Source organism: Anser anser (assembly GCF_964211835.1).
Source record: "Anser anser genome assembly, chromosome: 1".
In the NCBI taxonomy this organism is placed as follows: domain Eukaryota; kingdom Metazoa; phylum Chordata; class Aves; order Anseriformes; family Anatidae; genus Anser; species Anser anser.
Window position 1 is genome coordinate 70,346,074 of NC_139720.1, and position 23,138 is coordinate 70,369,211.

The 23,138-nt window shown below is 41.2% G+C and overlaps 1 protein-coding gene across 13 annotated transcripts in view; it reads right to left on the bottom strand.

Annotated features, from left to right (window-relative positions):
• Positions 1–246: 246 nt before the first annotated feature.
• Positions 247–23,138, bottom strand: part of FAR2 (fatty acyl-CoA reductase 2) — a gene marked incomplete at its 5' end in the record, with an annotated part of 161,986 nt that continues 139,094 nt past the window's right edge. For all 13 annotated transcript variants that reach the window (XM_083838603.1, XM_083838607.1, XM_083838601.1 and 10 more), the window contains 4 exons: positions 247–5,700; positions 8,126–8,253; positions 11,849–11,978; positions 15,892–16,063. In XM_083838603.1, the coding sequence (XP_083694729.1) occupies positions 5,538–5,700; positions 8,126–8,253; positions 11,849–11,978; positions 15,892–16,063 (593 nt within the window). In that variant the 3' untranslated portion in view covers positions 247–5,537. The remainder of the gene's footprint in view (positions 5,701–8,125; positions 8,254–11,848; positions 11,979–15,891; positions 16,064–23,138) is intronic.

Here is a 23,138-nt window from a genome sequence, read left to right on the forward strand (position 1 = left end):
CATTACTTTTAAAAATTGGGATTTTTCCCTTGCTTATTTCCTATCCTGGCCTGTGCAGGAGGTTCTCAGGCTGGCAGCTTCTCATAGGTGTAGGTGGGGATGTGATTCCACAGAGGATGGGACCCAGGCCGCAGCATGGTACAAATCTGGTGCAGGTCTGGCTCAGAAGCAGCCTGTGCTTAACTGCGATGGCCAGCAAGTAACCAGCTCCTTTAGCAACTAACATAAACTGATGCAAAATAACCATAATTTTAAAATATTTTGCTTTATTAAATGTTTAAAATAACATAAACATCATAGTAACAATTTTATGGCTGAGGTTCTCACAATTTTTGAATTTAACATTTCATCTGATTTGAGAGCTCAAAAGATTACACCTTTACATTAGAAACTTTGTAAGTAAGATTTATAACAGTAAGTTGCCTCATAGCTAACAAGAGAATAGAAATATCAGATAGAACCATATAAACTTTGGACAGTGGGAGAATATTTTACTATAAAGTGGGGTCTGCCAAGATTATATAAGAACAATAAACCTTTTATAAGCAGTTTCATGTTAATCTGAACAAAACTGAATTCACAGTTGACTTTTTAGCAATTGAGAAGAGCCAGATAGCACTTAATTATTCTCCAAATACACTTCTTTTTATTTTTAAGTTGACTCAAGTAGGTCTGTATCACCTTCATACCAATAGTTAGCACCATATAATGGGATATTCACCATTTTAACTTACGGGGAATGTACAGAATATTACTTACTCTGAACTAGAATAAAGGGTCTAATTGTAACAAAAATTCACCCTTGCTTTCTGCAGTAGACCGTCAATGCTGGAAGAGCAACAGCATGCTTTCAACCATGAAGCTGTAGCTTATTTACAAACAAAAGATTGCCCCCTCCCTCTTTACCCAGTTGCTTATTCATGATAATGATTTGGTTATTTAATAGTACTACAGGTTTGGTTTCCTTTACATTGGAAACTAGGATAGGTTTTACCGCTTCATCTTAAACTGAATTAGAACAGTGCATACCAAACAAGCACAGCCTGGCGTTTCAATATGAGCTCCACTATTTTACGCTCTCTGTATGTTGAATGAAAAGACTGGTGCAGGAACATGTAAATACACCCACAGACAACTATGTTTTCTTGGAAAATGTAAAATAAGAAATCTCTTGAGGAGGTGTGTAATGTGCCAACAACCAGTAGAATACTGGTATGTCTGTTACTCAAGAATTCTTTCTACGAAGAAAGAATTGTGTTTTCTTAACAAAGTTACTGAGGTGTCAGGAGGGGAGGGGGTGAGAAGTTTTATTTTTTATAACAGACATGCTGGAGATAAACAGGCTTGGTTGTCAGTCAAATAGCTGTTTAAACTCTGATTAATCTTAGGGATTTTTTTTGTTGTTCTTGTTACAACAATTTAATAAAAAAAAACAACACTTCTTAATTGCAAGCTTATGCTCATTGCTCTTTGACAATGAAATGCTATTCAGTGTTTCATTGCTTTCACACAGCAGTTCATAGCTATAGTCTACAGACTAGCGTGTGTGTGCATGGTATTAACAAAACATTAATACACTGGATTCAGCAGTGGTCTTTGTTATTTTTGTAGCAGCACTGCACGCTTCCAACACTGTGAGCACGTAACTACAATGCAAGTTCATGGGGTACAAAAACTATAGACGATAATCTCATTATACTGTCTTGTGGCAGATATTTTCTTTTATGGCTCTGCAGAATGACTGTCAATACTGTTCTTTATGCTGCACATTGGTTGTTGGGGGGGAAGGGCAGGGGAGCCTTTTAATTCATAGAAGAATCCAAACTGATAACAAAATGCTGATGGAGCTCTTCCCCTGCCCCTTGAGAGGCAACCGTGGGTTTGGCAACTCATGCTTCTCTGATCTCTTGAGTCTCCCTTTCCTCATTGATCTGGATGCTCTGCACTTAACAATCTTTCTGCTCTTAGCAGAGGCTGCTCCTTCTAGTTCTCACCATAGCACTGACCAAGCTACCTCTTTAGAGGAGAAAAACAAACAAAAGAAAGCCTGGGTCCTGCTTCATTCATACAGGTAGTAATATCTCTAGCCTTCAGCCATGAATAGTATCCACTCCTGAATTGTTCTTGTTAATTTGTCAGTACCTCTGATCTAACAACAAATCTGTTTTACTTGTCTATTGCAAAAAGGTTGTAAGTATACATGAGAGAGAGAGAGATGGAAAAAAAAAGTCTGCTACTTGGCATTTTCTTTTAGATATCTTCCCCAAGATTTGGATTTCTTCAGAGCACATACAAATACATTGAGAAACATAAATTAGAAATGTCAAAGGTAAGTTACAGCTTGAGGTGAGAACGAGTTCTTATGTCAGGTCCAACTTTCCATTATTACTGTCAGAACTGGCAGCCAAATGCCATTGCCATGTGTCAGTCTCTGCATTGTCTTTTTTCCTATGGTTTTTGTGTCTGTTTTGCTTCAGACAATCACCTGAAAATATGTCAAGCCACAAGAAGAAAGACTCAATCTTCACCACATGTTATGTCTGTGTTGAAACAAGCTAAAAGCTTAATCTCCCCCATAGGCAAGGCCAGAGCCCTGGAGCCTGCTGCTGGCAATGGTGTGTGGGCTACAAAAGATCTCCAGAACAGCATACACCATCTGCAATATCTGTGTTTCTGCAACATTCCAAGCAGCGCCTGCTGTTTTTCAGGGATGAGTAGTAGCTTTGCTGTGGCTGTTACCTTCAGCAAAATGCTGAACTGCTTTAGAACGTGATACCACCACTGTCTGAGTGAAGCCTGAAGTGTCTTTCTGCACACATAGAAAACAGGTCTGGATATGCTCACAATAAGCAAAGATACATTATTTCAGACTTGCTGGGACAATACAGCTCGTGCAAATAACTGTGAATGCCTGCAAGCATATTTGAGGGGTGCATGGAGTGACTAGCATTGGTGAAGGGAAGGCAGAAAAATTCACTCATAGCCCAACAATAGTAGGTCTGGTCTACATCAGTCAGGTGTTGTGGGTAGGTGTAGCAGGTCTGCAGTATTTGACTTTTCTGTGACACTGAGGGGTTTTGTCTTATCATGTAGACAGCTTAAGACATATGATCCCCTTAGCTGTTGTTTCTCTTTGTACGTAAGTCAGGCACTTAAAAGACTTCTTGGATATGAGCTAGAATTCTTACCTTATTTTTTTTTAAATGAAGCTTTTTCAAAATAGTCTGCACCTTTGTTTTGTTTTTAAGCCTGTCACATGAGTCTGGAAGCTGGCTGATGACCTGCTTATTTACTTGAGGGAATGCAGTCTTTCTAGAGGCATCCCTATGGCGACCTGCCTTGTGCTGCTAAGGTAGCCACAGTCTCTGCATAGCCCAGTTAGTCAAGGATAATGCAGCTGACCTTCACCATATACACTGCTACAGTCAGTGTACATGAAATATCTGAGCACCAGCACTGAAACCTGTACCTCCTAGTTTCCCAGGCAGTGACACCTTGCATTACTGCAATGCACAGCATGCACTGCCTACTTTCTGGCATTGGAAAGCAAGTAGCTAACAACCAGTACAGTTTAATTTTGAAAATACGTTTTCAAGTCAAGGGCTTATAAAAATTGCTTCTTTATAAAATGGGTGCTTGACTTAATTGAACACAGATCAGAAGTAATGTGTGACATAGGGGCCGTTGCTAGGGAATGCAGGAATCCTGCCATTTTGGACACCGTGCTTCTGGTCAAGGTCTGCTACAGGCATCATTTAGTAATTGCTTAAAACTAGATCTCTGGGGCATACAAGGGAAGATTAATTCCTTGAACCTTTAGAAAGACTTCTGAATCAGCTTGGATGCACAAGTAAATATATACACTGTCATCACAATTTGCTCTTGCCTTCACTGCCAAAACCAAGTATAACTTTTAAAGAATGCCAGCTTTGTAGTTTTGTAGTTTTGTAATTTTTGAGAATTCTCAGTATTCTCAGTTCTCAAGAGTCAGTCTTTTTTTTTTTTTTTTTTTTTTGTGATGTAGCATTAGTTGTTCAGACAGCTAGTATGACACAAGACTAGACAAACTGGATGCTGCAATTGTTTCAAAAACCAGCTGTTTTAAAGTCTCATAATCTTAAAGTGCTTATTCAGTGTAATCTGAATAAAATATATTCCAGTATTACATTTTACTTTGAAAATCTGACAGCATGAAAATTTTTGTTGCACTAAGTGTCATTGCACCAGCTACTTTGAAGAAAGTTCTTTCTCTTTCTCCCTCCTCCTCCAGAGGAATCCATATTTTACTAGTTAAAACAAATATCTCCAATAGCCTTGAGCTTTAGGAAGATCCCTGGATTCCTTTCTAAAATGTAAAGTAGGACAAAACATTAACTTCATATCGCATAACTGTTTTTATTCAAAAGTCAATAAAACCTCTCTTAACTTCAAAAAGAAAAAAAACCACAAGTTTTAGACTCTAATTCCTCATGACGAGTGGTAGCAGAATTGGCCTGATAGGATTCCCTCAATACATACCTGTATACTTTTTTTTGCCACTGCAAGTGCTCAACTGCAAAGTGATTTTGCTGTAATGAAATCTTGAAGGACAGTATCAGGCTGTTTTTGAACTACAAGCAGACAAATGGAAGGGGGAAAAGGACTTTCTCAAAAATAGTAACAAGTTTATGATTTTTTTCTTCAATCTTTTAGGAAGTCTTCTCTTCATCCTTTGAATAAATAGAGCATTTCACACGACAAAGAAATGTTCCAAGCAAAAATGATAAATGCAAGAACAGGGCTGTTTGGTAGAGGATGAACTGCAATCTTAACCAAAGAGAGAAAAAAATGCCTTTCCATAAGAAAACAGTTTGTGAGCGAGAACAGTTAACACAGGTATATGAATTCTATGTGTGTCTTCAGTTATGGCTTGAAAGTATCAGTCCTCAGTAGCAATATGAGTCAAGATCTGAAAGCTGTTCATTGTGTTCACTGGCCTAGTGTAACTGATTCCCCCCCCCCCGCCCCCCCACCATGTTTTGAAAAATTGAAACTGTAAAATCATGATTTTCAATAAAATACAATTTCACTGAATGAGAATGAAGAAATAAATAGCCTCTTTATGAAGACCTCTCACAGGTTAATTTCCTTGACTGGTTCTTCTCTGATGGCATCCCTTTCTTCCAAGGTTCTATGCTTTAAATTTGCTTCCTTTAAGAAGGAAGATTGAATTAAGATAGCCAAGATAGTACATGGGAAGACTGTGACTTTGGTTAATCCTTACTCTTGCACATTGGACTCTGGATGAAAGGTTCCAGCTTGATCTGTTCCTAAAGCTTTATGGCTTTAAAAATTGGTCAGCTCCTATGGAAGAAAGACCACCATGTATTAAAGCATTAGTTAAAATTAAAGAGGTGAACACATAACTGTGCACAATAAATGCAGGCTGCAATTAGAGGGAGTGGATTTTTCTGCTACTTTCAGACCCCGATGCCCATAGTCGCTGATTAGAAGTGATGGAGGTCCTTCTGGAAGAGGCTGGTTGCTGATGGATGGCTTCAGTGCCTGAGGGTGCTGGATGCCCTGAAGTAGGAAAGGAACTTGTAGCAGAGGCTCACCACAAAGTACCAGATGTTTCGAGCCATCTGTGACCTTGCAATGAAAATGCGCCAGATGATCACAAGGAGGGTGGTGTTGAATGCATATCGGATATTCCTCAGTCTGAGAAAAGAAAGAGACATATTATGAAGGAAGACAAAAGCAACAAAAACCTTACCAGCTTACTTCATTTGCTACAGATAATTTTATAAGAAATCTTGTTTGTAAGTGGCCCTTGGGCTTTTTGCCTCTCCTATTTGAGTAAAAATACTGTGCCTAAGATGTCTCTACCACCCACCAAGACTGTCTTGAAGTTACGATGTAGTGAATAGTTAATATAATAGGTGGAATAACTGTATTGTAAGTCTCTCTTGCTCCATGCACTCTACTTTCAGGCCAGAATAGATACTGAAGTCATGCTGAGAGGTTTTTGTTTTTTTATTTTTATTTTTTCATGATAGTGTAGTCCAATACCTTCTGCTTTGATTTGGTATATCAGTTATTTTTGACTATGTAGGATTGGTGACAGACTGGAGGCATTTTACAGGAGCTGATGAATGAGATTCTCCTATTTGGATAAAACCTTGCATTTAATGCTGGGATATTATTCAATAATCATAAAGGTCTTCAGTTTTGCAGTACTGCAGCACTGTTGATTAGTTGTATTTTTGTTTGTTTGTTTGTTTTCATGTGTTTTTTTTTTTACACCATATATTTAAACTGAATTACTATCTCTTTAAGATGCTAGTTATATTGTCCTCTGTGTCAAGCAAAAGTTTCTGCAGTGCTCTCAGAAATTCTGACTTTCCAGTGTCTGACTGAGGGAAGAAAGCTTTATATCTAACCTACTCAAGACTGGTTTAAGTTTTGTAAGAGTTAACTGTTTTGTTTGTAAACTCTGTCACTAATCTATACCATACTACTTGTTTGGACTATGAGGCAGTTACTAGCTTGTTACAGTGATTCTTAGAGATTCTTTAAAAATGACCAATGAACTAAGAATTTGTTTAGCATTCCATTTCAGTGACATGGACAGTGGAACTCACTGCACCCTCAGCAAGTCTGTGGACAACACCAAGCTGTGTGGTGTGGTTGACACGCTGGAGGGAGGAAGGGATGCCATCCAAAGGGACCTAGACAGACTTGTGAGAGGTAGGCCTATGTGAACATCATGAATTTCAACAAGGCCAAGTGCAAGGTCCTGCACCTGGGTCAGGGTAATTCCAAACACAAATGCAGGCTGGGTGGTGAATGGAGCCCTGAAGTGAAGGACTTGGGGATATTTGTTGATGAAAAACTCAACATGAGTTGGAAATGTATGCTTGCAGCCCAGAAAGCCAACCATATCCTGGGCTGCATCAAAACAAGTGTAGCTAGCAGGTCAAGGGAGGTGATTCTCCCCTCCTACTCTGCTGTATCTTATGAAATCAGGGTGAGAGAGTTGGGTTTGTTTAGCCTGGAGAAGAAAAGGCTCCGGGGAGACCATATAGTGGCCTTCCAGTACACGAAAGGGGCCTACAAGAAAGCTGGAGAGGGACTGTTTATCAGGGGTAGTGATAGGACAAAGGGGAAATTTTAAACCAAAGAAGAGATATTTTGATTAGATGTTAGGAGGAAATTTTTACTATGAGGCTGGTGAAGCGCTGAAAAAGGTTGCCCAGAGAAGCTGTGGATGACCCATCACTGGAAGTATTCAATGCCAGGTTGGATGGGGCTTTGAGCAACCTGGTCTAGTGGGAGGTGTCCCTGTCCATGGCAGGGGGGGATGGAAATAGGTGATCTTTAAGGTCCCTTCCAACCCAAACCATTCTATGATTCTATGATTCCTTGCTCTGGCAACAAGATGTTGCCATGAGAATGGTTTTCTTAAAGGAAACAACAGAACTCCAAGAGACCTGTGCTTTCTAATTTTGCCTGCATTCCTCAGTAAATGGACTGGAGAAGACAGGAGGAGCTTTAATTGAAAAGGAGGAGGGCAATCTCATATTGCTCATTTAGAAGCTCATAAAACTTTCACCAGGGCTTGAAATACATGAGTTCTGCATAAGTTTTGGAGTTTTTTCCATTTTGCATCTTTCTCTCCTCCTAAGCAATTAGAAACTTCAACTTTAAATTAAATTCAAAATTGCACTAGTGCTTAAAGTTTTTATGCAATCCCCCTCAGTTGAAAAAAAAATAAAAATCTAGGAGCTTCATAAAATCTAAATTTGACCGTTAGTTTTCTATTATAATTGTGAATGATCAGAAACTTCTACATTCATAAATTCCTCTTATGTATTGCAACTTCATTATTTGGTCATCTTCTGGGAAGGCATAATGTTTAGCCCCTGACTGTTAGTGTCATCAAGGGTCCTCTTTTTCTCACAGGATGAAAAAACGAAGTACCAACAATGCTCTGTCATAAAAAAAAAAAAAAAAAAAAAAGCTATGCTATATTTATCTCCATATTATTCGACAATAACATATTTCAATGCAAATAAGATAATTTTCCTCACAATACATTCAAGATAGCCAGGAGCTCTGGTCCTTGTCACTGGGTGTGACTTACTTTCGTAAGTGCTGCTTTGCTGCTGGGATGCCAGACATGTCCTCATTTAGCAAATACTTCTTAGCACCTAGGCAGTAGCTTTCAATGTATTCTGACCAGTGCAGCTGACGAACATCAAAGTTGTATAACTGGGAGATAAAGACAAAGAGCAGAAGTTATATGCCAGAGTTCAAAACAAGTTCACTTTAAGCATCATTCTTCACTGACCTGCTCCTGACAAGGCCCTCTATTAAGTTCTTACAGCCACTAAGTTTCAAAGAAGACATGGACACTTAAAAACTGTACTTCACAGCTGTCAATCAGTGACCTAAACAGCTGAGAATTTGGGCAAAGAAAGTAGAAATTTAATGCTAGCTGGCAGAAAATAAAGATAAGTTTGTCTTTCAGGTTGCCACTTGTACATAAACACATGTATTGTACATGTACACACACACAATCATGGAAGAAAAATGACATTCCACTCAAGCATAGAATTGAAAGCCTCCCTGCAGGTTTTTTGCATGTCACTAGAATTAGGTGTAAGTAAATGAACTGGACATTGAATCAACAGGTACGTCTGCAGTGGTTACTACTCTGTGATGTGCTCCATTCTCTTTCATCATCTAGATTGACAGAAATCCAAGGAATGGGTTACTCCGTTGTTTGGCATCAAGAAATCTCATTGCAGAGCTAATTACGCCAATTAATTTCAAAAGATGACATTGGAAAAATTGTTAGCAAGCCCTCAGGTTGTTGTCTGTCTACTAGAGCAAAGAAATGATTTGTAAAGAGGAAGTGTTTTTTTTTGTAGTGTTTTTTTTTTTTTTTTTTTAATGAAGCAGTGAAGTGAATGGTGCTTCTTACTTACAAGGTCCTAAAATGACAGATACTCAGAAAAATACCTTCTTTTCACTCTCATGACAAGCCACGCTGGTTGGTTTGGTACAAGAACTTTGGTATCAGGACAGCAACAACTTGAGCGAAGAGGGGTTATCTAACTATGTCAAATGCAAAAGGTTAGCTACCGTGCAGATCACCATGGGCATTAAGTATATTTAGAGAACTGTGCTGCCCATACCATACCTAGCTTGTCTACTTACTTGTAATGTACCTGTGGCAACATAGGATGCAGTGCATAACAATAGTTTTCGTAAGCAGCTTGGTAAGCCTGAATCACTGTCTAACTTGCACTGAAGTCCTTGCCGCTGTGACTTTTTGTTTATCTGCATCAGTACAAGCTACTATATTACCACTTATGTTCCCTCTACATCTGCTATAGTCACAGCAGTACCAGTGCCCTTAACCATTCGAATTTGTTGCAAACAATACCAGTACGGACTAGGAAAGAAACCTCTAGACTTTTGTGCTGGGAATCTGTGTGAGAATTTCATGATGTGAGACCAATTTGATGTGAACGTCTAAGTATCTCTTTGCAAGGAGATAGTGACCAAAAGTGCATTCAAGCTTTTCAGACCTTCTGCCTGTACTCCTTCAGTCTTTCAGTTACAACCCCATTCTTAAGGAGTTGTATTTCAACCCTATAAGGACTACAACAGAACTTGACATCGTGCAAAGAAATTGCTGCCTGGGAACTTAAATCAAACAGAAACTTTTATCATATTGTTCAAGCTAAGACACCATGTGTTAACTAAACTTGCCCATGCAGTGCCCATTAAAACTAATGTTTTAATGTTTTATGTTTTAATGTTTTAATGTTTTTAATGTTTTAATGAAAATGCCAAAATCATTCAAGTGGTTTCCTTCCAGATCACCCAGCAAATTTCATACTGCAAGAGGAGATGAAGGAAAAGGTGACATAAAGGAGCCTTCTAGCTTTCTAAAAGTGAGACACTAAGAAAACTAGGATGAGAAGCTATTGAGAATGCTACGCAGTTATCCAGTGATTAGTTAGTTGCAATGAAACTAACCTGAGCACATAACTTCATGTTACCATTGATATTGTCTTTCAGAGGTACCTGTACAGCACAATTAGTTTACATGGGCATATGTCCCCATGACAGGTGATGCCTGAAATTCTTGGGGATCAGAGCTGTAATATGAAAACTGGAACTGACCATTTCTTCTAGAAATATAACGTGTCTGTACAAAAAGGAGTGCCGTTATCCTTCCTACTCCACTGGGTATTCCAGTCTATGTAGACAACCATACGGGAAGTAATAAAGTTGCCACCATTACATATGATGCCATTAACTTCTTCAACTCAAAGGGCTGAGTACAGCTGGTTCATTGAGGATATAAATTTCCTATATTGGGTTGTTGTGGCAAGGGTTTGGTAGCAGGGGGGGTTGCAGGAGTGGCCTCTGTGAGGTGGGTCTAGAAGCTGCTTCAAGTTAGATCAGAGCCAGTTCCACACAGCTCCAAAAGGAATCCACTGCTGACCAGAGCAGAGCCAGTGAGCGATGTTGGTTGTGCCTCTGTGAGAGATTTAAGAAAGGAAAACAACAACAACAACAAAAAAACAAACAACAACAAAAAAAACTGCTGGGCAACAGCAGCTGGGAGAGAGGAGTGAGAAACAGCCCTGTGGACCCCAACGTCAGTGCAGAAGGAGGGCAGGAGGCGCTCCAGGCACACAGCAGCAGCAGTTCCCCTGCGGACTGTGGAGAGGCCCCCCTGGTGGAGCAGACTGTCCCCCTGCAGCCCATGGGTCCCACATGCAGCAGATCTCCACGCTGCAGCCCGTGGAGGAGCCCCCGGTGGAGCAGGTGGATGTGGCCTGGAGGAGGCTGTGGCCCGTGGAGAGCCCCTGCAGGAGCAGGCCCCAGGCCGGAGCTGCAGCCCGTGGAGAGGAGCCCACGCAGAAGCAGGGGGTCTGGGGGGAGCTGCCACCCGTGGGGGGGGACCCGTGCTGGGGCAGTTTGCTCCTGGGGGATGGATGGACCCCGTGGTACGGAGCCGTGTGGGAGCAGTTCTCAAAGAGCTACTGCCTGTGGGTAGCCCCCTCAGAATCAGTTCAGGAAGGACGGCATCCTGCGGGAACGACCTCACGTGGAGCAGGGGCAGAGAGTGACCGTGAAGGAGCAGCAGGGATGAAGCATTAGGGACGGACCACAGTCCCCATTCCCCATTCGTCTGCACCACCTGGGGGGAGGAGGTAGAAGAGGGTGGCTGTAGGGAAGGTGTCTTTAGTTGTTTTTTTTTGTTTGTTTGTTTGTTTGTTTTTTAGTTTCGCTTGTCTGCTAGTGATAGGAAATAAATTATATTAAACTCCCTATGCTGAGTCTGTTTTGCCTGTGACAGTGAGTGATCTCCCTGTTCTTATCTCAGCCCCTGAGTATTTTTCATTGTATTTTCTCCCCCTTTTCCTTTGAGGAGGGGGAGTGAGAAAGTGGTTGTGGTAGAGTTGTCCAGCAGGGTAAAACCACTATAGCTCCCTTTGTGCAGGCCATTTTGTCTGTGAAAGCAAATCTAGGTTATTTACGTGCCAAACAGAAACTTGAAAACAAAAGGCAGAGAGCTGCCTTGTTAACTGGAAAGACTTCACTGACTGAACTCTAAGAGAAGAAAGAGTAATACATCAGGAGAAAGCATCCTCCAAAATCTTCCAAATGGAAGGTTCCTGATAAATTCTTTAATAAAACAAGGAGGAATATATTTTTTCAGATCAAAGTCAGTATCAGTCATCTAGGCAGATGCCATTTGAAAGCTGAACAATGCACCAAAAATAATTGCTGCAGATGAACAGAGGTGGAGTTCAGCAATCCACATGCAGGGCATACTTACCTTTCTGTCCTCTGTGTTAAGCTGACCCATTAACATATTCATATTATCTGAAGACCAATCCCAGGACTGGGTGGAGAAATACTGCAGGAGCATCATAGATTTGTGCAGTCGATTGATAACCTTCATCATTCTAAAATAGAGGAGGAGAGTCAGAGATGAACTTGATTTTTGACGTGTAGATGTTTTCACAGGTGAATAGGACTTCCAAAGCCTGATGAGCCCTCCACTGAAAACTAGCTCGGCAAGAGTCTAACAACTGCTCCAGCTGAGGCCCTGAGCCTACAGCTGCTCAGCCTTTATTTTTGTTCTGAACATGAGTGCAAACAAGCATTCTCCAGGGCAGGACTGAGGCTTAACTTACTGGCCTGAACTGAAAAAGAGTAAGAGGCCATATCTGCACCACATTGCAGTGTGAGGTGAAAAGCCCATCTTAACCAGTACCAAGTATGCACAGCAGATTGCACAACCACAAAGGTATGTTGTTTGCCTCACAAGGCAGATAATTCTCTTTCTACCACAAATGTTTGTCTGTTCTCAAGCTGGAGTTGACTCCTGAATTGAGGCTGGCTCTGATTTTGGAGTTAGCTCATACTGAGCCAGCTCTAATTCAGAGGTGACTGCGTCTGCAGCATGGACAAGATCTGAAGTCTATTGCTCAACTTCACTTTTCAGATAACAGCATCTTTTTCATGTCTTGAGGTCTCTCTGATCTCTCCATTTGACTTAAAGGCCACCCTTCTCCCTGTGTAATACAGTGGCAGTTTGGAGTGATTTTTGTGTCCTTCCTTACACAGGAAGATCCTAATAGCATTGCAGTCCTGGTGGGTGACCTTGGAAATCATCGTACGCATTATTTTGGTGGGGGAGGAATGGGAGGGCACAGTGAAACTATCTGAATATCTTCCTGAAGCATCCTCATAAAGATGAAAGCTGGTTCGGGGCTGCTAAACAGGAACTTTGGAAATGTGGATTTAGGTCTTTCATGTGTCTTGGCCTTTCTTTATGACTCATGTTTACATAAAAGGGGATGACAGTAGTGCTGCCCTACCTCAGGATTATTTTACAGGTATCCCAATGGTCATGAGTATGAAAGGCCTGTGGGAGGCAGTTGTTTTAAAGTGTGACGTGCAGTGCTCAGTCCATGTTCTCTCAGACTGGATAAGGACAAGGGAAAGCATTAAAAGGCTGATTTCTGTGGAAAACAGAGCTGTTTTCACTAGGAATTTTGAGCTGCCTAGAGGTAACAAAGTCAGTGTGACAAATAAAAGGCGGCAGTCTGTGGAAGAATGGTGCCAGGCTGGCCTCTCTCTGTGCAGATGTGACTGCCACTTCAATAAGAACCAAGCACTGCAGAAAAAGACACAATGAGTACATCAATTCAGAGGAGAGCTGTGCAGCTTACTAAAAGTGATTTTAAAGCACACTGAAACCTTACATAGACACTCCTACTCAGAATTAAAGTGGCTTTCATTTTAGAAGCAATACATCAGATTAAGGGAACTTTCATTCTGAATAGCTATGTGCACATTGATTAAATGCAGTTTATCTAAACTACTCTAAAATTGCTTCAAATTAATCTTCCTGATTGTGCATGTGTAGGCAAGTACATCAGGAAGAACTTTGTGAATATTTTAATACCTTTTAGGAACTCAGAAAACAACATATAAGATTGCATTGCAAAGATCTGGAGTTGCCTCTTAAACCGGCTCTTAAAAAGCCATCAGTACCTTTAAAGTGCTTAGGGTTAATGGAATCTATCAGAAAAAAAAAAAGAAAGAAAGAAAGAAAGAAAGAAAGAAAGAAAAAAAAAAGAAAGAAAAAACATAAAAGAATTAACAGTGTGTCCCTGCTTTTGTTTTGTCTGTCACACTTGAAAACAAATATCCTATTAACACGGCCTCCTGTCAACGTGGGCGGAATGAGCTCTGCCTGTAGATCTACCCAAAGCAACTTATCTGAGTAGCTGAAAGTATTCATCAAGGAGATAAATGAAGGCATCTAAACAGAAATGCACAAGAACTGCATTTTTCACTGTAACGGGTTCAGCTCAAATGTTGTTACCACATTTAAAATATTTACTAATTTAGATTAAGGAATAGCATGTTAAAAAAGATCAACCAAGGAGATACATGCATTTCTGCAGACTTTGAACAGCTATATGAAAGACTTCTTTTAGAATATCTCTTTTCTCCACTGTGGATGAATTGAGAGGCCAGGATTACCTGTCACCAATAGCCTTATTAGTCACACTTCAGAAAGGCATCTTGTCTTCTAGAAAGCTGTTTACAGAAATGATTTCTTTATTTTCTTCCATACTGAGCCTAGCATAAGCAGATTCTCAGGTGCAACAGATTGCCTCAAGAGACTAGTAATGATATAAACCACATTATTTCTCTAAGACATGGATGGATGTATAGCAATAAAGATAATCCACTTAGGGCAGTTTTGCTAGACACCTAGCAATTTATGTGAAGTGAACTAACATTGAAAGTAAGATTCTCAGGAGTGGCAGTATATAAAAGTCTAAAGCTGACGGAGAAGGCTTTTGTGGCAGCCATGAAGATGGCTTGTTCTTTGATAGGTGAGAGTGACAAGTCGGAAGAAAGTTAAGTCCAGGAGCTTTCTCAAAGCAGAGGAAAAAATAAGATGGGAAACATTAAAGCAGGTTCTTTGACACATTATATTTTTATTTTTTTAATAATATTTGAATATGGTTTACTGCTCTTAAGGCATAAAGACCTACTATTTAGGTAGGTGAAAAAAAGAAGGAATGAGCTGTTACCATGCTCTCTCTATCTCACATTATTGCAGTACCTGGATGAGCTTAAGTAGCCCTGTAAAAAGAAAAGGTGAATTATAAAAAAAAAAAAGAAAAAAAAAGACTTGGTGAAATAAGTTCATTGCTGAGCCATGTTTGCTCAGGTCACAGATCTGAAAGTGCACAAGAAAAGATCCTTCTCAGCATGAGTTCATGCTGAACTCTACTTAAATTCAAGTATGGTTTTATGGCCGATAACCACTGGCTACCTGCAATCAACTTTATCAAAAATGTCAGTTGTAATATCAATAGCAAGATCTTACTGCTGCCTGTTTTAACAGAGTACTGAGATTCCAGCCTATTCTTCCTCATCCTCAGTTTACCTCTATTTCTATGGAAATTCTTGCCTACTAAATAAGTGGAAGTCATTTTACAGACCAGTTTCCTTCTGTAGCAGACGATCAGAGAGAAATTAGAGCAGTGCATCAGCCAGGGATTTCCCTGCAAACAGCCAAAGCCAGCTTTCTAACTAGCAGAGAAGTGTAGAGAGGCTGACATGGAGCAGAGCACGGGCACACTGCTCTGCTCTTTCACAATAAATTGTCCTCCATAATGGCAAGGAGTAAAGAAGGAAGTTGGCTGAGTTGTGTTATTTACATTAGGATTCCTTCCACACGGGACACAGATAGCTATGTTCCTCCTAGCCGTGACACTGCCAAGGTTCAAATACCGATTGCAATGGTAACCTGTACTTGTAAATACAATTTGGAATTTATTCATACTCAGAAACAATTGTTATGCATCCTAGATTTCAAGTTGTTTGGCCAGTGCTGTCAACTGCTAATTATGCATCTGATTCATGAGAAAAAAAAAATGTTACCTAGAACTGTTCTAAAGCTTGCCAGTCTAATATCCTTACACAAGATTGATTCCTTACTCATGACTGATAGCAGCAATCACACCACAAAGCTGCAACAATTAAAATCTTGCTACACAAAGGATAGAACAGTCTTTCTTCTGCTGGCTTGGGAACCTCTGAAGTGTGTAAAGCTGAGTTTAAAATCTGTGCCGTGCCCTGAGCACTGGAAATGTTGGGAATGTTAGGCTATCCTTAACTATGGCCATTCGGTTCCTTTTCTTTTTGAGTAATCTCAAGACAAGGCCTGGAGATGGGAGGAAGAGCAGGGACTCCATGCTGGGGCAGCCAGTTCTCAGGAGTTGCTAGAGATAGGCTCTCTATAACAGTAGCAGATGTGCAGATAGTTGAGGGCATGCAGTTTCTTACCTGGGCTTTCTTCCTGTCAGCCTCATGTACAAGTCATAGAGTATGGCTGGAGCCTTGTGACTGACAGTTATCCAGTACTGGTTTATCAAGTAGTTCGATGTCAAGTGAGCATTAGGTGTTCGGAAGGCCTGCTCCAGTGGGTTTCTTTTGAATGTGGACATGACATACTGTTCTGTAAGAGAGCAGGAATTTTACTTAAAATCAAGCACTCAGCTGAGTTGGGCACAGCCATACCAACACGGTATGATAAAACCCAAATTATGATGCTTGCAATGTTTAACCTATCATTCTCCAGACCATGTAACTGGGGTTTGGACAAAATGATCCCATGGTCCCTTATGGATTTAAAACTGATAGAATCATAGAACATCCCAAACTGGAAGGGACCCACAAGGATCACTGAGTCCAACTCCTGGATCTGCACAGGGCCACCCAAAAAAAGACGCTATGTCTGACACTGTTGTCCAAACGCTTCTTGAACTCTTGCAGGCTCAGTGCTGTGACCGCTGCCCTGGGGAGCCTGTCCCAGTGCCCGACCACCCTCTGGGTGCAGAACCTTTCCCTAACACCCAGCCTGACCCTCCCCTCTCCCAGATCCATGCCGTTCCCTCAGGTCCTGTCGCTGTCCCCAGAGAGCAGATCTCAGCGCCTGCCCCTCCGCTCCCCTCGTGAAGGAGCTGCAGGCCGCCATGAGGCCTCCCCTCGGCCTGTTCTGCTCAAGGCTGAACCAAGTGACTTCCGCTGCTCCTCATGCTTCCTGCCCTCTAGATCTTTCACCATCTTCATAGCTATCCTTTGGACACTAATAGTTTTACATCTCTCTTACATTGTGGTACCCAAAACCATACACATTACTTGAGGTGAGGCTGCACCAGTGCAGAATAGAGATGACTCTTCATTACTTATATGAAACATATAATACCAGCAGGCATAAACTTTCCTAACAAAACACTACTAATTTAATGGAGGAAAAGCAGACAGTTGTAGCCTGAAACACTTCAAACCAAGGAACTGCATTTCTGCTTTCACTTCCAGTAGACGTAGAAGAAACTGGTAAGTGTTCTTTAGATTATGCTCAGATCACTGAAAGCAAACTTTGACCTATTAGCATGAAACCTTTTATTGACTTTTTATTTCTAATAAAACTTTCAAAAGGGCTAGTGTCAATATTACTTGGAGTCAGGAACAGTCTGCATACTCACATACTGTGCTTCTCAAAAGGCATCATTAAGTTCTTTCAAACCACACCTGACTTACAACATCAAATACTGCAGCCTGCTTTCACACGAGCTCTGCATGCAAAGAAGAAGCAAATTCCATTGCATCCTTAACTTGAAAACTCCCAATAGGGTGGTGAGTTTCATTCACTTTGTATGTTAGGACACAGAACATTTGGGGCCTGATTCTGCGCTCCTGCAGTGGCACATTGCCACAGAAACGGCAAGTATCTGGGGTATTTGCATGTTGGAGAAGCTTAATGGAATGGCAGTAGTTGAATGTAAGACTGCCGTCTTAATGATTGACAAACAGATGGAGCTCCTATTCCTGAGCACCAGTGAGCTAAGTAAAAAAGAATGTAATTTTTTTCCATATTTTAAAAAATTGAGCCATTAGCCCTCAAATGAGTTTAAGAGTTACAACACCAATCTGTGCTCATATCATAAGCTTACGTTACAAATAGAAAATCGGATGAGAATTTGCAAGTCACAATAAACATCCAGATCATCCTTAGATAAGCAGATTCCAGTTGTAATATTCAGGCAGTCTTCACATGCATCTGCAGTCAGCTCATTAATGCACTTCAAATAGTGATTTTTACTTTACTTGTTCTAAGTAACAGCAACTAGAGGAAACTTGTTAGGCACTTAGCTGTTAAGTTCAGACAACAAAAACTTAAATTAGGGCAATCTAATCTGACTGCAAATTCATTGTTAATTTTTGTGTCCAGTATGCTGCAAGTTTAATGGTGAAGAGCAGGTCTTATGAAACTCATCTGCCATCTGCATAGCTAGAACTGAGTGACATTCCTTCTGTTTTATGTAGCCACACTGCAATGATGTGGTTATCCTGTGGTCATCTTGTGGACTGTGGTATGGAAATCTTATCCTTTGCAGCATGTTCTCTCGTTGACATAAATGAAAGGTGGAAGTGTTGAAACTGTTGCCCTATCAGAGAAAAATGAAATTTTCTAAAAAAAAATTTCTACATTGCCTTCTGTCTTTCCAAGCATACTTCTAGGTTACAGCAGTATGCTGAACACACTCTGGCAGGTAGTGCTTGTCTCTAAACCCCACGGGTTTCTGCCCTAAGCCTGGGCAACTGCAACTCTGCAGCAGCAGGTGGGGAAGCAAGGATTATTTTTTTTAAGAAATGAGTTTACTTACTGTTGTGGTAGCTGCACTCAAGACATACATAATCTAATGAAGAGAGAAATGGGTAGGCAGGGAAGATGCTGCCTCTGAAAAAAAATGCTGGCCCAGCCAGAGAAGCCTCCCAGCATGCTGTGAGCACCTGCAAAGAGCTCGGTGAAAACAAACGCACAGAGACCATGAGCCTGCACGAGGACATCTGCAGAGGTGAAATGCAAGTAGCTGCACTGCCAGCACTGGGAAAAAGAGATGGCACAGGCTGCTGATAAATGTGTCAACAGCTTTGCCAGCCAAAGAGGAGTGACTCTTCCCAGTGGCAGATTAAGTAGGTAAAGAGATCTGCTCTGAGTGTGAAGAGCTCTGTATATCTGTGCCCAGTCAAGGAGCCCATGAATCAGGAGAGTAGCCCCATGAACTCTGCTTCTTTTCCCCTTAAGGAAGTTTCTCCAAGAGACAATAAATCCCAGTTCATGTATAAACTCTCACCTGTTTATCAATATTTAAGTTCATTTTGTTTTCTTCGGTCACTTCATTTCCTAATAGAAACATAGCAGTTTTACTGGGAACTGCTGATATTTTGGAATTGTGATAGTTTTGATATTGTCTGCATGGCTCAGTCTCAATTTAAATCCTGATGTTACTATACCACAAATCTAGTTTTCAACCGTAAACTGGTTGTGGAGGTGACCTTTTATAAGACGTTAAAGATATTGCTGCCTTTCTTTTCTCTTTGCATTTTTGGCAGAAAAAGCAGAAAGTACATCCCTTGTCATGTCAGACCATCAACCGTGCACAGAATTCACTCAGATCAGCAACACCTTTCTCATTTCAGTTACTTAAGGCTTGTACTGAGAAATGCAGCTGTAGTAAAGCAGCAACAATATTATGCTCTTCTCTTGGTGTGAGAAGAAGCTATATCAAGAACAGATGAGATGCTGCTGAAAACTCAAGAAAAATTCTGGAAGTCAGGAATGAAAGCAATGTTGTTTTAGAAAGCGAATAAGAGGGAAGTGAGACCAGTCTGAAAGACTTTCTGAAAGAGTTAAGAAAATGCTACTTTTGCATAACTTGGAACAGTTAATCCTACAAATGTTTTCTGTACAAATCTCCCCTATACTGGCTTGCACCAACTCAGCACAATTGCACTATCTCCTATTTTTTGGAAAAGATTCAAACTTCACAAGACTAATAATAGCCTTTTATGCTACGACAGTTTATTTTTGAAGAGAGAGTCCAACAGACAGACCAGGCAGGTAAAGAGTCCTGATCCAGAAACACATCACCTCTAGGAGATACTGAAATGACAGTGGGTGGTCTTTCCCCTCCTACCACTGTATGAAAACGCAGCAGAAAATTCTACAACTCAAGGACATATTTAGCAGGGGGAGAATCAGACTTGGTTCTCTCCTAGACAGACCATCAAGGATAAATTGAAATTATTTTTTTCACACACTGAACACTATTTTAAAGTATACTTTAAGAATTTGTCTTGAGCAGAAATAAAAAATGTACTTTACACAGTCAGACTAGTAAGACTTCCACTGCAACAAAGCAGAATACACTTGTTCAGGTTAATACTCAGTTGTCTGACCACATTTTTTTAATAGTGGGGAGAATAACTGCTGTAACAGAAGACAGAAAAAATCCCAAGGCATAGCATTCTTTGTAAAACAAATAAACCAGTTAAAGTTCCTTTTAGCAACAGAGGTTTGGTTTTATCTGGAGATCTACTGAATAAGCTGTTTTGCAATGTATGTTTCAGCCTAAGCTCTTACTTAGACTTATATGTTTTTCAAATAATTTTCTTTTAGATCTTTCTCTCCCTTCTTTCCAAGTGCATCACCTTTGTACTCATGTTCTCATGTCAGTCTTTCCTGTTCCCTACCCAGGGCATCCTCAACCCACTTCAGTCTCAGTTTCTCTGTTTTGTCTTTCTCTCCTTTCCTCCTCATCAAAGAATCCCAACTGTGTGGTGTTTTCTGTAATTCCTGCAGTTTGTCCTGGTGTATGTCTCAGTAACCAGGCACTCCAGGTCCTCCCCTCTGCAAACTCCAATTTAGACTTGCACTAAAATGCTCGGTCCCACGCCAGATGATCCCCATTCCCCAGTCTTGTTTCTTCCAAGTTCACTCTCACAATCTTCCATCTCCATGATCAGTTGCCTACCTCCATGACCTGATCTGGAGCTAGACACCCAGCTATAACAATTTCAACCTGCAAAGTGAAGCATTAGCAGAGCTAAACACAGTTGGAAATGTGCTTTCAGAAGGGGAGAGGGCAACAACTTCAGTAGCAGATGCTGCCCTGTGTGCAAAGGACGGAACTGGCGGGTGAAGTTTGGTTGGTCTCTGCAGGGGCTGGACTACATGGTGGAAGCTCATAGTTCAGAGAGAGCATAGGTCTGAAAAGCCAGATGTGAGTTCATGCCAAAAGAGTGGGTGCCCAGAAGCCAAACAGTGAGTATATAGAGAAATATACCCCTCATACCCCTCTGCAGCCTGCTGATCTCAGGAAAACTGTGGATACAAGAAGGGTTTAGATAGAATGCCACAGTGTCACACAAGGAGAAAAGATTGCCTTCAGTCCAATCACAAAGCTGAACTGCTTATGCAAGCCTCTGCTGTGCTCAGATGATTTAATTGTTAAATTCACAGTTATAAGCAAAGTAACCAAATAAGATCAATCACAATGCATTAATACATCACCGTTTTCATCAGCAAAATTATACTGAAAATAGATTAGAAATGCAAACCTCAGGTGGCAATGTTATGGTGGCTGTTGCCTGAAGTAACAGCCTGTAAGCAGCTTTTCATTTACTCTTGTGAAAAAGCCACAGAAGATCTAAATTTACAAGTTACGAAGCTGCATTTTCAAAAAATTAATCTATGATGCTTCACCTCTCTTCTCAGACTATGTCAAACCACAACATTAGATCTCGTATTAAAAAAAGGTCAGGAACCTGGTTTGATTTTTTCACAGCTCTGGCAATTGCTGAAGCCTCTTCCCTGCTAGATCAAATTGCATGGTAGGACATTAGTAGTTTTCTTCAGACAAGTCTTGTTCTGAAAATGCAGTTATAGTCTGATTCTCTGCTGACTTACAGTTTGCCAGTTAAATAATGCAAAGCAAAGGTTGAACGGTGAAATAGCACTGTAGTGATTTGCCAGCATCCTGCATTTTAAGTGCAAAGATGTGAATGATTGTATAACAGAAAGCAGATCAGGCCACATACATCTGTCCGTGAATGTACTGAGTCTACATGGTATTTCACAGTATGCAGCTGGGCAAATTCTGCTACTTAGCCTCAGTGGCAGTTTTCCACTGAAATGGTGTCAGGATTTGTCTCCCTTTGTTTCACCCCTGCCTCAGAAGCAGAGTCACTTGAAAAAGACAGCCATGCTAATCACTTGAATACCTCCACTGACAACATTCATCATAGAATGGCTCGGGTTGGAAGGGACCTTAAAGATCACCTAGTTCCAATGCCCCTGCCATAGGCAAGGATGCCACCCACTACAGCAGGCTGCTCAGGGCCTTGTCCAACCTGGCCTTGAACACCTCCAGGGATGGGGCATCCACAACCTCTCAGGGCAACCTGTTCCAGTGCCTCACCATTCACCAAGCGAAGAATTTCCTCCTAATTTCTAATAAAAATCTCCCCTCTTTTAGTTTAAAACCATTCCCCCTTGTCCTGTCATTATCTGACTGAGCAAAGAGTCACTCTCTATAGTTTTTATAAGTCCCCTTTAAGTACTGAAGAGCTGCAATGAGGTCACCCCAGAGCCTTCTCTTCTCCAGGCTGAACATCCCCAGCTATCTCAGCCTTTCTTCGCATGAGAGGTGCTCCAGCCCTCTGATCAACTTTGTGACCTTCCTCTAGACCCATTCTAACAGGTCCACATCCTTCTCATGCTGGGGGCTTCAGGCATGGATGCAGGACTCCAAGTGGGGCCTCACAAGGCAGAGCAGAGGGGGACAATCCCCTCCCTTGACCTGCTGCTGGCCACCCCTCTGTTGATGCAGCCCAAGATGCAGTTGGCCTTCTGGGCTGCAAGCGCGCACTGCTGGCTCATGATGAGCTTTTAGTCCACCAGAACCCCCAAGTCCTTCTCCGCAGGGCTGCTCTCAATAAGGTCTTCTCCCAGTCTGTCCTCATGCCTGGGACTGCCCTGGCCCAGGTGTAGCACCTTGTACTTGGCCTTGCTGAACCTCCTTAGCTTCCTGTGGGCCCACTTCTCAAGCTTGTCCAGATCTCTTTGAATGGCATCCCTTCCTTCTCTTGTATCGACCTCACCCCTCAGCTTGGTGTCACCTGCAAACTTGCTGAGGGTGCACCCAATCCCAGTGTCTGTGTCATTGATAAAGATATTGAAAAATACCAATCCCAAGACAGATGCCTGAGAGACACCACTTGTCACCAGCCTCCACATGGACATACAGCCATTGTCCACCACTCCGTGGGTGCAACCTTCAAGCAAATTCCTTATCCACCAATTAATCATTTGATTCACAATCAAAAGTCAAACTGTTCTTGAAGCATATCTGTCATTTTAACTTTCCCTTCTCTGGTCTACACAAACTATTTCTGTTTAAAATGTTTTGCACAGAAGGAGGAAGAAAGGCTATCCTACTGCCTTAATATACTATTTTTCTGAAAGTTAGAGCTTTCTTTATAAGGATGCAAGATTCACTATTGAGGTTCTCCAAGAGATTTCAGAGCACAAAGAACAAACCAAAACAAAACAAAATAAAGAAACACAAAATCCAACAACCAGGAAAGGAAAATATCCAGTTATAGCTATGTCGAACACCTTCTTCTAGAATTTAGAGACTGGTTCTCTATTCCCTTTTCCACCACATTAATACCTTAGTTTAGCA